At 42.0% G+C, this 12590-nt stretch overlaps 1 protein-coding gene across 1 annotated transcript in view; it reads right to left on the bottom strand.

Annotated features, from left to right (window-relative positions):
- The window catches only part of LOC140464513 (uncharacterized), a 46534-nt gene extending 43862 nt beyond the window's left edge, over positions 1–2672 (bottom strand). The window contains exon 1 of the mRNA XM_072559676.1: positions 2185–2672. Within this exon, the coding sequence (XP_072415777.1) occupies positions 2185–2565 (381 nt within the window). The 5' untranslated portion in view covers positions 2566–2672. The remainder of the gene's footprint in view (positions 1–2184) is intronic.
- Positions 2673–12590: the final 9918 nt, after the last annotated feature.

The following is a 12590-nucleotide window of genomic DNA, read 5'->3' on the forward strand; positions in this document are numbered from 1 at the left end:
TCTTCACATAATTCACACTGACGTTAGGCTTTGGATTTCTTAAATTCATCATTGTGCAAGTGCTATAATTGGTATTCACTTTTGCACGGCTGATCCACTCCTATCCAGGACTCAGTTCTCCCCACTGTTCCTCTCCATTCCCGGATTCCAGTCTGCAGGCTGTCATGCTCCATTCTGGGATTCCGGTCTATTGGCCGTCCCGCTTTGTTCCGGGACTCCGGTCTTCCAGCCTGCCGGCCATCCAGCTTCGGTCCAGGATTCCAGTGTGCCACCCATCCAGCTCCGATCCAGGATTCCAGTGCGCCGGCCGGCCGTCCAGCTCCGGTCCAGGTCCGTTCTGCTGCCCGTCCCTCTCCAGATCGGGATTCCAGTCTACTGGCCTTCCTGCTTCAGTCCGGGATTCCAATATAGCCCTCGGCTGGACAGATAGTGTCATTGCTGCTCCAAGGTAAGTTTTTTTTAATGAAAAGGCGGATGAAATAATTACTAACTCATTTTATTTTCTATTCTCTTTAACCGGTAATTACTGTGATTCATTGTGTCTTTTTTTTGAAGATCAAATGGGCTTCTAATGATATAGTATGAATTTGATGGGCATAAATTTCAGCGTCTCAAAAGTAGCATCCATGTAATAGTCGATTCATTTATTTTAAGATTAAAACATAGTGTAAGAAATTTGACACTTACAAGTGTATACAGTAATTCAAAATCCAAGTCATCGATGTAAGCTACGGACTACTTGTGACTACCATTACCTTGTGAACCCAATTATTCTATTTTCAGCTTTGTAGTCCCGGCCTTTCTTGTGGTGGTGCATCATAGACCCATTTGAAACCCAAGTACCTGGATATTACATTTACCAGAAAAGCCTCATCTATCCTCTAAGATAGTTAAGAATGACTTAGTTTTTCTGAATTCATGTTGAATTATTACATATTGTACCAAGATGATTCTATTGTTGCATAGATTCTGCAAACCAGCAACATCACTGACATTAAGAACACTGACATTAAGGACATTAGGACACTGACTTATCCTACTTCCATACAAATAGGAGAGTTGGAATATTAAAGCCTCAGAGAAGACACGAACTAAAACGCAAAGCATCCACATAACTATGATCTTCCAAACTTCGTCCTCCTTAACACTCCCTTGAAAGCGCTTCAAATAGAACAACCAGCCTGGATGTCTTTGCATGGCCTGAAGTATTCTGCAGTGATTGCTTATAGGATATGATTACTGCGTGAGTCAGTGATTTTTTTTAAATGTCAAGTGTGGCTTAATAGAAAAGGGCAGAGTGGAAACACAGGAGATACAAATTAACAAAATACTTTTATAATTGACTAGATATTTTATTGGCTAAACAAAAAGATTGAGGAACTGTAGAGAAATTTTTGATTTTCTCCCATTATTTTTCACAAATCTTTAGTTTATTTTGATTCGCATTTACTTTCATCTGACCTGGGCATGCACCCTAGATGATTCAACACAGCATGGGCAATACATACGCTAGGGCCTGTTTCCACACTGTAAGTAATCTAATCTAATCTAATATGTTCACGTTCAGTTAATATCAATTATTCTACAAATGCAGAAACACAAACGTTTAACATCCAATTACAATGGATGCGCAACCGGTTAACTAAGTAAATAATCTTGACAACATCACTCCTCAATGACCAGTTCCCCACAGCTCAACAATTTCCAACAAAACCAGAAGGCCAACATGGATCACATTGTAATGGAGAACACATTTTACGCACCATTCATGTGTTTTATATGAAATACTAGCACTGGTGTTCCATTACCACTGCACACTGATCTCACATTCTATTTTTAAACTCAAAGCAATAAACGCTGCAAATAATAGGACAGACATCACTGTAGGGAACTCCGGAGATCAGAAATGACCCAACTTGTCGATGTAAACCAAAAGTTTACAAATTTTATGAAAAATTCGAAAGATTATCTAATTCCAAAGTGCCGAGCAAACAAGTAATTGCATCACAAACTGAACGGAATAAGATACTGTAGGCAATTTCATCCCAAATCGGAAAAAATAACACGCCCCACAGAAAGGCAACACAGAGAATTCCATCCCCATTCCTAAGGAGCAAGCACTGGGAATACCAATTTATGGAAACTCCCTCCCCCCGAAATCCTCTCCTGTCCCAGACTCAGCACCTGTCTCTCGGGGCGACTCCAGGCTTCAGCGCTATCATGTTCTGCCCATCCACGGAATACTTTTCCCGCACGCCGGTACGGCTGCTCTTCGGGGTCAGTCAGCGAAGGCTGAGTGTCGGAATCAGAAGCCGGTTCCTTGTCCCCTAGCGACTCTATGCCCAGCACCGCTCCAAGTCGTTCGAGCGACTTCTCGATGTCTTCCAGCGTGAGCTCCATGTAACGGGCAGCCGGCTGTGACGAAGAGGGGATGGGTTCGGGGCTCTTCTGCTCATTGCCTTTAGCCGAGCTCGCGGAGGTATCATCGGACTTGCTCAGCGACAGGAGGGCGACCACGAAGGCGATAAAAGTCAGACACAAAGATACCATCCACACTTCATCCATGTCTGCGCTGAGTGACCACCGGATTCACTCATTAATCCTTCGCACTTCAACCTCCCACCACCAAGGCAGCGCGGGATGACACACGCGTTTGTCTCTCGTTAGTTCCGCCCCTCTGGTTTGTATCCAATCAGACATGAAAGAAGTAACGTCTGTTCCGCCCCTTGACCAATCACATACCAAAGCTGCTCTCCGCCAATAGTACAGCTGCTAACTCGAAGGATGCAACCAACTGAATTGCGGTAAAGACACGTCTAAAGATTTACTAACCAATGGGATTGCACATCTTAATGACTCCATCCACTAATCTAACGGAAGGTGGCGCGAGCTGCTGGTTCAAATATTGCGCAGGCGTTGTCTTGTTCTGATTCTTGCTTTCCCGCCAGAAGTTCGTGCTAATTTGATCGTTATGTCAGGTAATAATGGAAATATCATATAGATATTGTACATTTTTCTTAGTAGATTTAGTATCACTGTCCCCGATCATTGGTATATTCGTCGTCGACGTGTCCTTAGACCAACCAATTTACTCTCGAAGTTGGAAAACTTTCAGACCCGATCATCGGAGAGAAAATTAGCAGACACTGGACAACTGTGGATTAGTTTATGGAAATTTGGCTAACTAATTTAACTAGTTTTTCAACGAGGTAGCACAAACAGATATGCTTAAAAGCAAAATAGTTCAGATGCTGCAAACCTGAAAAAAGAAATGCTGGAGAAACTAGCATGTCTGGCTGAATCTGTGGAGAGTGACATAATCGTCTCGATACGTTAATTGTTTTTCTCTTTACAAATGCAGCAGTTTTTCATTTTATAACAATGGAATCTAATGAGTGTAAGTAGTGCGTTCGATGTGCTGCATGTAAATATACTTTCAAGCGACATTTTATACAGTGTAAGGGATACACTGAGTAGATTTAGAAAGGATGTTTTCCCTGGCTGTGGGATCTATGACCAGAAGACACTGTCTGAGATTAAAAGGCAAACCATTTAAGATTCAGGGTAGTGAACCGTTGGCACATTCTTCCCCAGAGGGCTGTGGAAATTCAGTCATTAAGTAATCTCAAGACAGGCATTATATATTTCTAGTTACTAATGGCATCAAGGAATATAAGAATAGCACGTAAATATGGTATTGAGGTAGATGATAAGCCATGGTCTAGAATGATGAAGCAACTCGAGGGACTGACTACTCCTGCTCCAATGTCTCTATAATTCCACCATTGATGTAATCAATTATTACCACCAATCAAGGCACAAGAAATCTTTTTGATAAGCCCACCTATCCCAAAGGTTAAAGTATCTAACCACAATTAGTCTTTATATATGAGTTTTAACAACAACAGCACCTGGCAGGATCACCTGATACCCATGTTCAAAGATATTCAAGGTTATTGATCTGGATCTTTTATGGGAGTTGTTGATAATTTCTCATTACAGTGATTATTCAGGAGTTAAATTTGGAATGTAACAGAATATTATTAGAAAAGTAGTTCTATAATAGTAGTTTCCATAATTTGGCTGCATTTACCTTCTGATGATACATAAGAAAGGAATGTTTTCTCAAAAGATGAAGCCAAGGCTGCAAGTCCTGAGTAACACCAAGGTTCTGAACTATAGGGCAATATGACATTGTCTGAGGAAATTAGCAACTGGCTAACCAGCAGTTTCTATTTGTGCCTGCACTAACCTGTAAAGGCATGAGATTTGACCTGTCCAGTGCCAAGGAAATGACCTCAATAAATGCATGCATACCATATAAGGAGACACACATTTGAAACCCATGCCGTACAAGCCGGTCATGAGTTGATGGATAGAATCATGACTAATGATACCTGTATATCAGAAGTAAATAGGCAGGGGGTGTGAGCACTTTTGCCTTTCCAGGTTAGTGAACATCACTTCTTGCAGCAATAAGAACTTGCATGAGATTAAGATGACCATTTGGCTCATCCCAGCTAATCTGTTTTTTATATATTCTTTCATTGATTATGAGTGCTGTTGGAAAGGCTAGCATTTGTTACCAATCCTTATTGCTCTTAAGAAAGTGATGGTGAGCTACCGTGAACTACAGTAGTCTATCTATTGCAGGTGCACACATAGTATTGTTAGAAAAAGAGTTCCAGAATTTTGATGCAGACAGGCAAGGCTTGGCGTTAAAGTTCCAAGTCAGGATATCTTATAACTTTGAGTCAAACTTGCAGTTGGTGGTGTTTTTATGAAAATGCTGCCGTGTTTTTCTTGGTGGTAGAGGCTGGGTTCAGAAGGAGCAATGCTGAATTGCTGCAGTGCATATTATAAATGCTATACCCTTCTCCCAGTGTGCATTGATGTGTAGGTAATGAATGTTTAAGATTGCAGATGGGGTCCTAATCTAAGAGGCTGCTCTGTTCCAGATAATGTCAAGCTTCTTAAGTGTTGTCAGAGCCACATTTTTCCAGGAAAATAGTGAGTATTCCATCACATTCCTGATTTGTGCCTTATTGAGGTGGGTGCGATTTGAGAGTCAGGAGTGAGTTATTTGTCACAGAATTCCCAGCTTCTGTCCCACTTCTAGGAACATAGAAAGTAGGAGCAGAGAAAGGTTATTCACCTTGTTGTGTCCATTCCACCATGCAAGCATCATGGTTGATGATTAACCTCTCTGCGACTTTTCCCCATTATCCGCATGCCCCTTGATTTCATTATTTCCCAGAAATTATTTCATTTAATTTCTTTCTTGACATACTCCATGATTGAACCTCCACAGTGCTTTGGATCAACAATTCCAAAGTTCCACCAATCTCCGAGTGAATCATAGTCTTAAATATCTGAGGAGTGGGATAGTCAATGTTTCGAGCATAAGCTCTTCGTCAGGAACGTGTGTGTGTGTGTGTGTGTGTGGTTGGGGGGGGGGGGTGCGTGGAGGGAGGGAGGGAAGGTAGCTGGGAATGTGATAGGTAGATTAAGGTGGGGGGTGATCGTGATAGGTCAGAGTGGAGGGTGGAGTGGATAGGTGGGAAGTAAGATGGACAGTTCAAGAGGGCAGTGCCGAGTTGGGGGGTTGGATCTGAAATGAGGTGAGGGAGGGGAGATGAGGAAACTGGTGAAATCGACATTGATCCCTTGCAGTTGAAGGGTCCCAAGGTGGAAAATGAGACGTTCTTCCTCCAGGCATCGAGTGGCTAGAATTTGGATGTGGAAGGATCTTTTGGGGCTTTGGATGGAGGTAATGAATGCTTAAGATTGCATGTGGTGTCCTAATCAAAGAGGCTGCTCTGTTCCAGATAATGTTGAGCTTCTTGAGTGTTATCAGAGCCACACTTTTCCAGGAAAGTGCCCAGAGCCCCAAAGAATCCTTCCACATCTGACAGAGATTCTTTTGCACCTCCACACACGTCACCTAGCTTTGACAAAGCGTCAGACTAGAAACGTCAGCTCTTTTCTGTCCTTACAGATGCTGTCAGACCTGCTGAGATTTTCCAGCATTTTCTCTTTTGACATCATCTACTTGGTCTGTCGCTCTCAATGTGGTCTGTTCTACACTGGGGAGACAGGACGTCAACTTGCAGAACATTTCAGGGAACATCTCTGGGACACACCCACTAAACAACCTACCGCCCTGTGGCCGAACACTTGAATTCCCCTTTCCACCCCGCCAAGAACATATAAGTCCTGGGCCTCTTCCAGAGCCAAATTCTAGCCACCTGACGCCTGGAGGAAGAACGCCTCATCTTCCAACTTGGGATCCTCCAACGGCATGGGATCAATGTCAAATTCACCAGTTTCCTCATCTCCCCTCACCCCACCTTATTTCAGATCCAACCACCCCCACCCCCCCCAACCCCCACTCGGGGTTCAAGCCCTTTTGAACTGTCCTACCCTACCCATCTTCCTTCCCACCTATCGCTAATCCCCCCATCTTTATCGCATTACCAGTTACCTTCCCCCAGCCCCACCCCTGCCCATTTACCTCTCAGCCCCCTTGCAAACCCACCCCCCCCACCCCAACATTCCTGATAAAAAGCTTACACTCGAAATATTGACTCCGCTGTTCCTTGGATTCTGCCTGACCAGCTGTGTTTTTCTATCACCACACTTTTTGACTCTGATCTCCAGCATCTGCAGTCCTCACTTTCTCCCTGGCCCTCATTTAGACACAGTATTTATATGGCTGATTCAGATCAGTTCCCGGTCAATAATAAACACCAAGCTGTTGATGTATCCAGACCCATTTTACGCAGAATTTTCAGGAGGCTGGAAATACTTATTGTTATTTTTTTTTCAATTGCTATTCTATTACCAGCATTACCCATCCTACAAAAAAACGAATTGCAGCCTTACTCCATTGTCATCCTCATAATATCTGTGGCTTTGACGGTCACAACTGCATGAACTCTTTTGCTTCAAGGCTGCCACTGGAGGCATACATTCGATAACAGGAGGCCATTTTGATTTTGGGATCTATGCCAGCTCCCCTATCAGTACTCCAGTGTTCCATTTCTCTGCTTAGTCCCCAGGAATAAAGACATGGCTTCTATCCCTAAATTGTTGAACTCTTTCTTAAGACCAGAACGCTGCAGAGTTTCCAAGTGGAAGATCCTCTTTCTGATACTACGGTTTCTTTTTTTATATAGATATTTTTATTAGAAATTTAACATTTTTACTAGTTTACAAAAATAAACAAAACTCTCAAGTACAAACACTGATATACAATTAAATCTTAAATATACAATAATCAAAATTTAACAAAAGAAAAATACCGAGAAAGAAAATAAACAAAACTCAACTAACTACTAATCTAACCTACAACTAACCAGAGTGTATATTTAAGTCTCTTACATTATTCAAATAAGAGAAAGAGAACAAAAAACAAAAAAAAACAACGGATAACATTGAAATTGGGTAGTGAGATACATGCTCGGAATGTGTTAACATCTAATGTAACAAAACCCGTATTCATGCAGGATTCCTCTCCCAAGGGGCTCCGGACCAGCCAGGTTTGTAATCTCAATTAAGTAAAAGCCCTTGTTAGGATAGCCGAAATATCTGTATTCATATAATTCAAGAAGGGCTGCTATATTTTATAAAATAATTCAGTCTTTTGTAAGGAAGTCAAGGGAATACATTCCATAATTAATCTGTGCCAATTTGAAAGTCCAGGGGGGCCCTCAGCCACCCTGTTTACCAAAATATTTTTCCTTGCACAGAAAGAGAGAATAGAAAATAGTCTCTTCCCGTGCATATCCAGGGAGGGAAAGTTCGAAAAGCCCAAAAGGAGAGATACAGGATCCACTTTAATTTCCGTTCCTAAAATTTCTGTCAGAGTACTTGCTACTTTAGTCCAGTATCTACGGATCTTATGACAGCTCCATAGGCAATGTACAAGAGTGCCCACCTCTATTTTACATTTGGGACACATTGGAGATGTTCCTGCCTTAAATTTTGCCAATCGATCTGGTGCTAAATGGGCCCTATGAAGTATCTTCAGCTGGATAGCCTGAATTCTGTTACAGATGGTGATTCTTCTGGCATTTTCCCAAATGTCATTCACGTTTGTATAGAGATTTCTAGTCCCAATTCCTGACCCCATGTTTTAAGCGGATTGTCCATATCTCCCGATACTTCATCATGTAGTAAGTGATAAATAGTACTGATGGAGGATACCCCCATTGGTCGTAGTACTCTACATTCTCTATCTGATTTATAAAGACTATCTAATAACATAGTCTTCTTTTGTATTTAATCTCGAATTTGGAAGTATCGATAGAGGTCTGCATTATGTAATCCGAATTTCTGACGCAGCTGTTCAAAAGACATCAGGACCCCATCTTTAAATAGGTCCCCTAGACATGAGATACCCCTGGATCTCCAGAGTTTAAAAGTGGTGTCTATAAACCCCGGTTGGAATCCCCATGCTCCCACTATCGGCGCATAGGGGGATGTTTTATGTGAGTTGCCCTCATTTTGCCGCATTATATTCCAAGCTTTAATTGTGTTTAGTATTATAGGGTTTTTACAGTGATCCGTAATGATTTTCCTCTTGTCTGAAAATAAAAGGTTAATAAGTGGGCATTTTACTTGAGAAGCCTCGATGTCCAGCCAAATTGATTGTGGATCAGACAAGACCCAATCAGCTATGTAACTTAATAGGGAACTTAACTGATATTTCCTAAAATCTGGGAAGTCCAATCCTCCCCTTATCTGTGGCAGCTGTAGCTTCTTCAGCTTAATGAGGGGCCGTCTATGATTCCAGATAACGGAACCCAACCAGCCATATAATTTACGTAGTGCCAGCCTCGGCAGCATCACCGGAAGCATTCTCATAAGGTATAGGAGACGGGGCAGGATATTCATTTTAATTAATGCTATTCTACCCAGCTAGGAAATTGGAAGGTCTCCCCATCACTGGAGGTCCTGCCTTATCCTCTCCAGTAAATGCACAAATGTAGGGGTATGGGTGGGTTGCGCTTCGGCGGGGCGGTGTGGACTTGTTGGGCCGAAGGGCCTGTTTCCACACTGTAAGTAATCTAATCTAATCTAATCTTGTATAACTGACCAAATACTGGGGTAATAAAAATGCCTAAATATAAGAAACCCTCCAGGGAAAATGGGATCCGTCCACTAAGTGGGGTATCATAGCAAGGCCACCCATTGGCATAGCCTCCGATTTTGAGAAATTAATTTTATAGCCTGAGAATGCGCTAAATGTATTAATAACTTGGATTAAGCGAGGTACGGACATCAGAGGATTACTGAGGAATAGAAGAACATCATCTGCATAAAGGGTAATTTTATGTTTGCCTGTACCAATCCTCGGGGCCATTATATTAGGATCAGCCTGTATAACTTCTGCTAGTGGTTCAATTATTAGCGTAAATAACAATGGCAAGAGAGGACATCCCTGACGGCAGCCCCTACCCGCACTGAAGCTATCCAAACGTAATCCATTGGTAACCACAACTGCTTTGGGATCACTATACAATGTTGAGACTCATTTGGTAAACACCTTTCCAACGCCAAACCTTTCCAATGTGTAAAACCAATATGACCATTCAACCCTATCGAATGCCTTTTCCGCGTCTAATGAAACTACTACTCCGGGTATCTTTCCCTGATGGCAGGCGTGAATCATATTCAAAACCCTTCTAGTATTATTGGATGATCTACGGCCCTTAATAAACCCTGTCTGACCCTCCTTTATGATATGTGGCAGTACCCTTTCTAGTCTCAATGCTAACGTTTTAGAAAGGATTTTAAAATCTACATTTAGCAAGGATATTGGTCTGTATGACACACAATCTTCTGGGTCCTTTCCTTTTTTAAGGATAAGAGAGATATTTGCCTCTTTCAGCGAAGGCGGGAGACAGCCTGACTATATGCATAGTTATACATGTCCATAAGTGGACCAGCCAATATTTCTGTAAATTCTTTATAGAATTCAGCTTGAAAACCATCTGGGCCAGGTGTCTTACCGCTCTGAAGTTGCCTGATTGCGTCAAGTATTTCTTGGACTGTTAGGGGAGTATTTAAGACTGATACCTATTCCGGAGTTAGGCCCGGAAAGGTCAAATTTTTAAAAAATGATTGCATCCTCCTAGTCCTGTCTTCACAATCCTGCGATTTATATAAATCAGAATAAAATTTTTTAAAGATTGCATTAATCCTTTTATGATCATGAGTCAAAATACCCGTACTTTCCTTGATAGACGTGATAGTTTGAGGGGCCTGTTTTTTCTTTGCAAGAAATGCTAAGTATCTACCCGGTTTGTTGCCAAATTCATATAACCTTTGTTTTGCAAATAATATTTCCCTCTTAGCTGTTTGGGTAAGCGTAGTGTTTAGAGCTGTCCTAAGGGCCGTAATCCTTTGCAATTTGATAATAGAAGGTCTATCAGCATATGCTGTTTCAGCTGCTTTTAAGCGAGCTTCGAGCAGGCGCTGTTGTTCTCCCTTTAATTTTTTCTGGGTCGCTGAGTAGGAGATGATCAAACCTCGCGTGTAAGCTTTGATGGTCTCCCACATCATTGATGGGTTGCTAGCCGTACCTGAATTAATTTCTAAAAAAGTTTTAAATTCTTGAGAGAAGTACTTTACAAATTTACTATCTTTCATTAGCAAGGGGTCCATACGCCAATGCCGAGGGGATGTCCTGTTGTTCCTCGCCTTGATTTCCATATATACAGCAGCGTGGTTGGAAATTGCTATACTACCTATTTTACAGGATGATGTGGAATTTAAAAAAATCGAGGGGGCAAAAAACATATCAATTCTGGTATGACATTTATGTGGATTGGAGTAAAAAGAAAAATCTCTGCCCTGTGAATGAAGACATCTCCATACATCTACTAATCCTAATTCTTTGTTCAGATCCACCAATTGTCTAAATCTGGGAGATACCCCTGCAGTACTCTTGGGAATCCTATCTATTTCTGGATCCATAATACAATTAAAAGTCTCCCCCTATAATTGTATGACGGGCACTAAGAGCCATCACTTTTGAGAAGGCTTCCGTTATAAATTTAAAGGGGTGTACCGGGGGGCAGTACAAATTTAAAATCCCATATTCCTCTCCATTTATAAGGGCTTTAATCAGAATATATCGTCCAGATTTGTTTTTTATCTGATTTAGGATTTTGAAAGGGAAATTCTTCCGAATAAGAATAACAACTCCCCTACTTATTGAGCTAAAAGAAGAAAAAAATGCCTGATCAAATCCACCCTGTCGTGATTTCAAGTGTTCTTTATCCAACAGGTGTGTCTCCTGTAGGAGAGCTATATCAACTCTTTCTTTCTTGAGATTTGATAATATTTTCTTCCTTTTGACTGGCGAATTACTCCCCTTGACATTCCAGGTGCACCACTTAACCGACTGATCAACCATAATTGTCTGGGCAAATCCGAGACCCCTCGGGAGGGGAAACCCTATCCAGAACACCCCGAGCATAGAGCAGGGGGCTCCCAGGGGGTGTCACTTCCTTTCCAAAGGTCCATCATATCCTCTCCCAACCAATGCCCCATCCTTGACCCAGGCGCTCCTCAATAGGATGAGGAGAATTCAGATATAATACAAAGCTAGAGTTAACAGTGAGCACCCTACCACCCCCCCCCCCCCCCCCAACCACACCAACAGCTGGATATATTTGGTAATGTTAATACCATGTATAAACATATATAACTATAAAATTACAACCTCAACAAATAATAATTAAATATAATAATACAAAATAACAAGGGAAAACAACCCCGCTCCTAGAGACAGAGGTAAAATGAATAAGGTAACCACCTCCCCCCGCCAACATTAACTGCACCCCCCCCCGGCTTATATAAATATATATATATACATACACACATACATACATAGAATAATTTTTTAAAAACCCAAGGGGGGGGAGAAAATCGTTAAATAGAGAACAAATAAATAAATCCCTCTCCCCACCCCCCCAAGATAATACTAAACAGTAAGGTAAGAAAAAAGAAAAAGGGGGGGAATATAAACGGGAGTGGGGGGAAGGCAAACTGATATCCATTATCTCTTACAATTTATCTAAGAGAATCCAAAAATCCCTTAGCCTTTTCCGGTGATCCGAAGTTATACACAGATCCTTCATGGTTAAAGCATAGCGTCGCTGGGTAGCGTAGGGAGTACTGAATACTTAAGTCCCTTAAACACTTCTTAGCCTCATCGAATGCCTTCCTCTTTCGCACCAGAGCTGAGGAAAAATCCTGGAATAACATGATCTTGGATCCTTTATAGATCATGGCTTGGGAATCTTTTCCAAGATTTCTAGAGGCTTCTAGGAGTATCTGCCTCTCCTTATAGCTCTGCAGCCGGAACAGGACCGGGCGGGGGTGCTGGTTTGAGCCGGGCCTGCGAATTGCAACCCGGTAGGCCCATTCCACCCTTACCTGGCCTGATCCAGCCTTCAGATTTAACAGCTGTGGCAGCCACTGCTCGAGAAACGCTGTAAGCCGGCCTTCCTCTTCCCGTTCAGGAAGGCCCAGCAAATGAATATTTTTTCGACGACCTCAACTATCGAGGTCAACAA

This window comes from Chiloscyllium punctatum, chromosome 40 (assembly GCF_047496795.1).
Source record: "Chiloscyllium punctatum isolate Juve2018m chromosome 40, sChiPun1.3, whole genome shotgun sequence".
Taxonomy (NCBI): domain Eukaryota; kingdom Metazoa; phylum Chordata; class Chondrichthyes; order Orectolobiformes; family Hemiscylliidae; genus Chiloscyllium; species Chiloscyllium punctatum.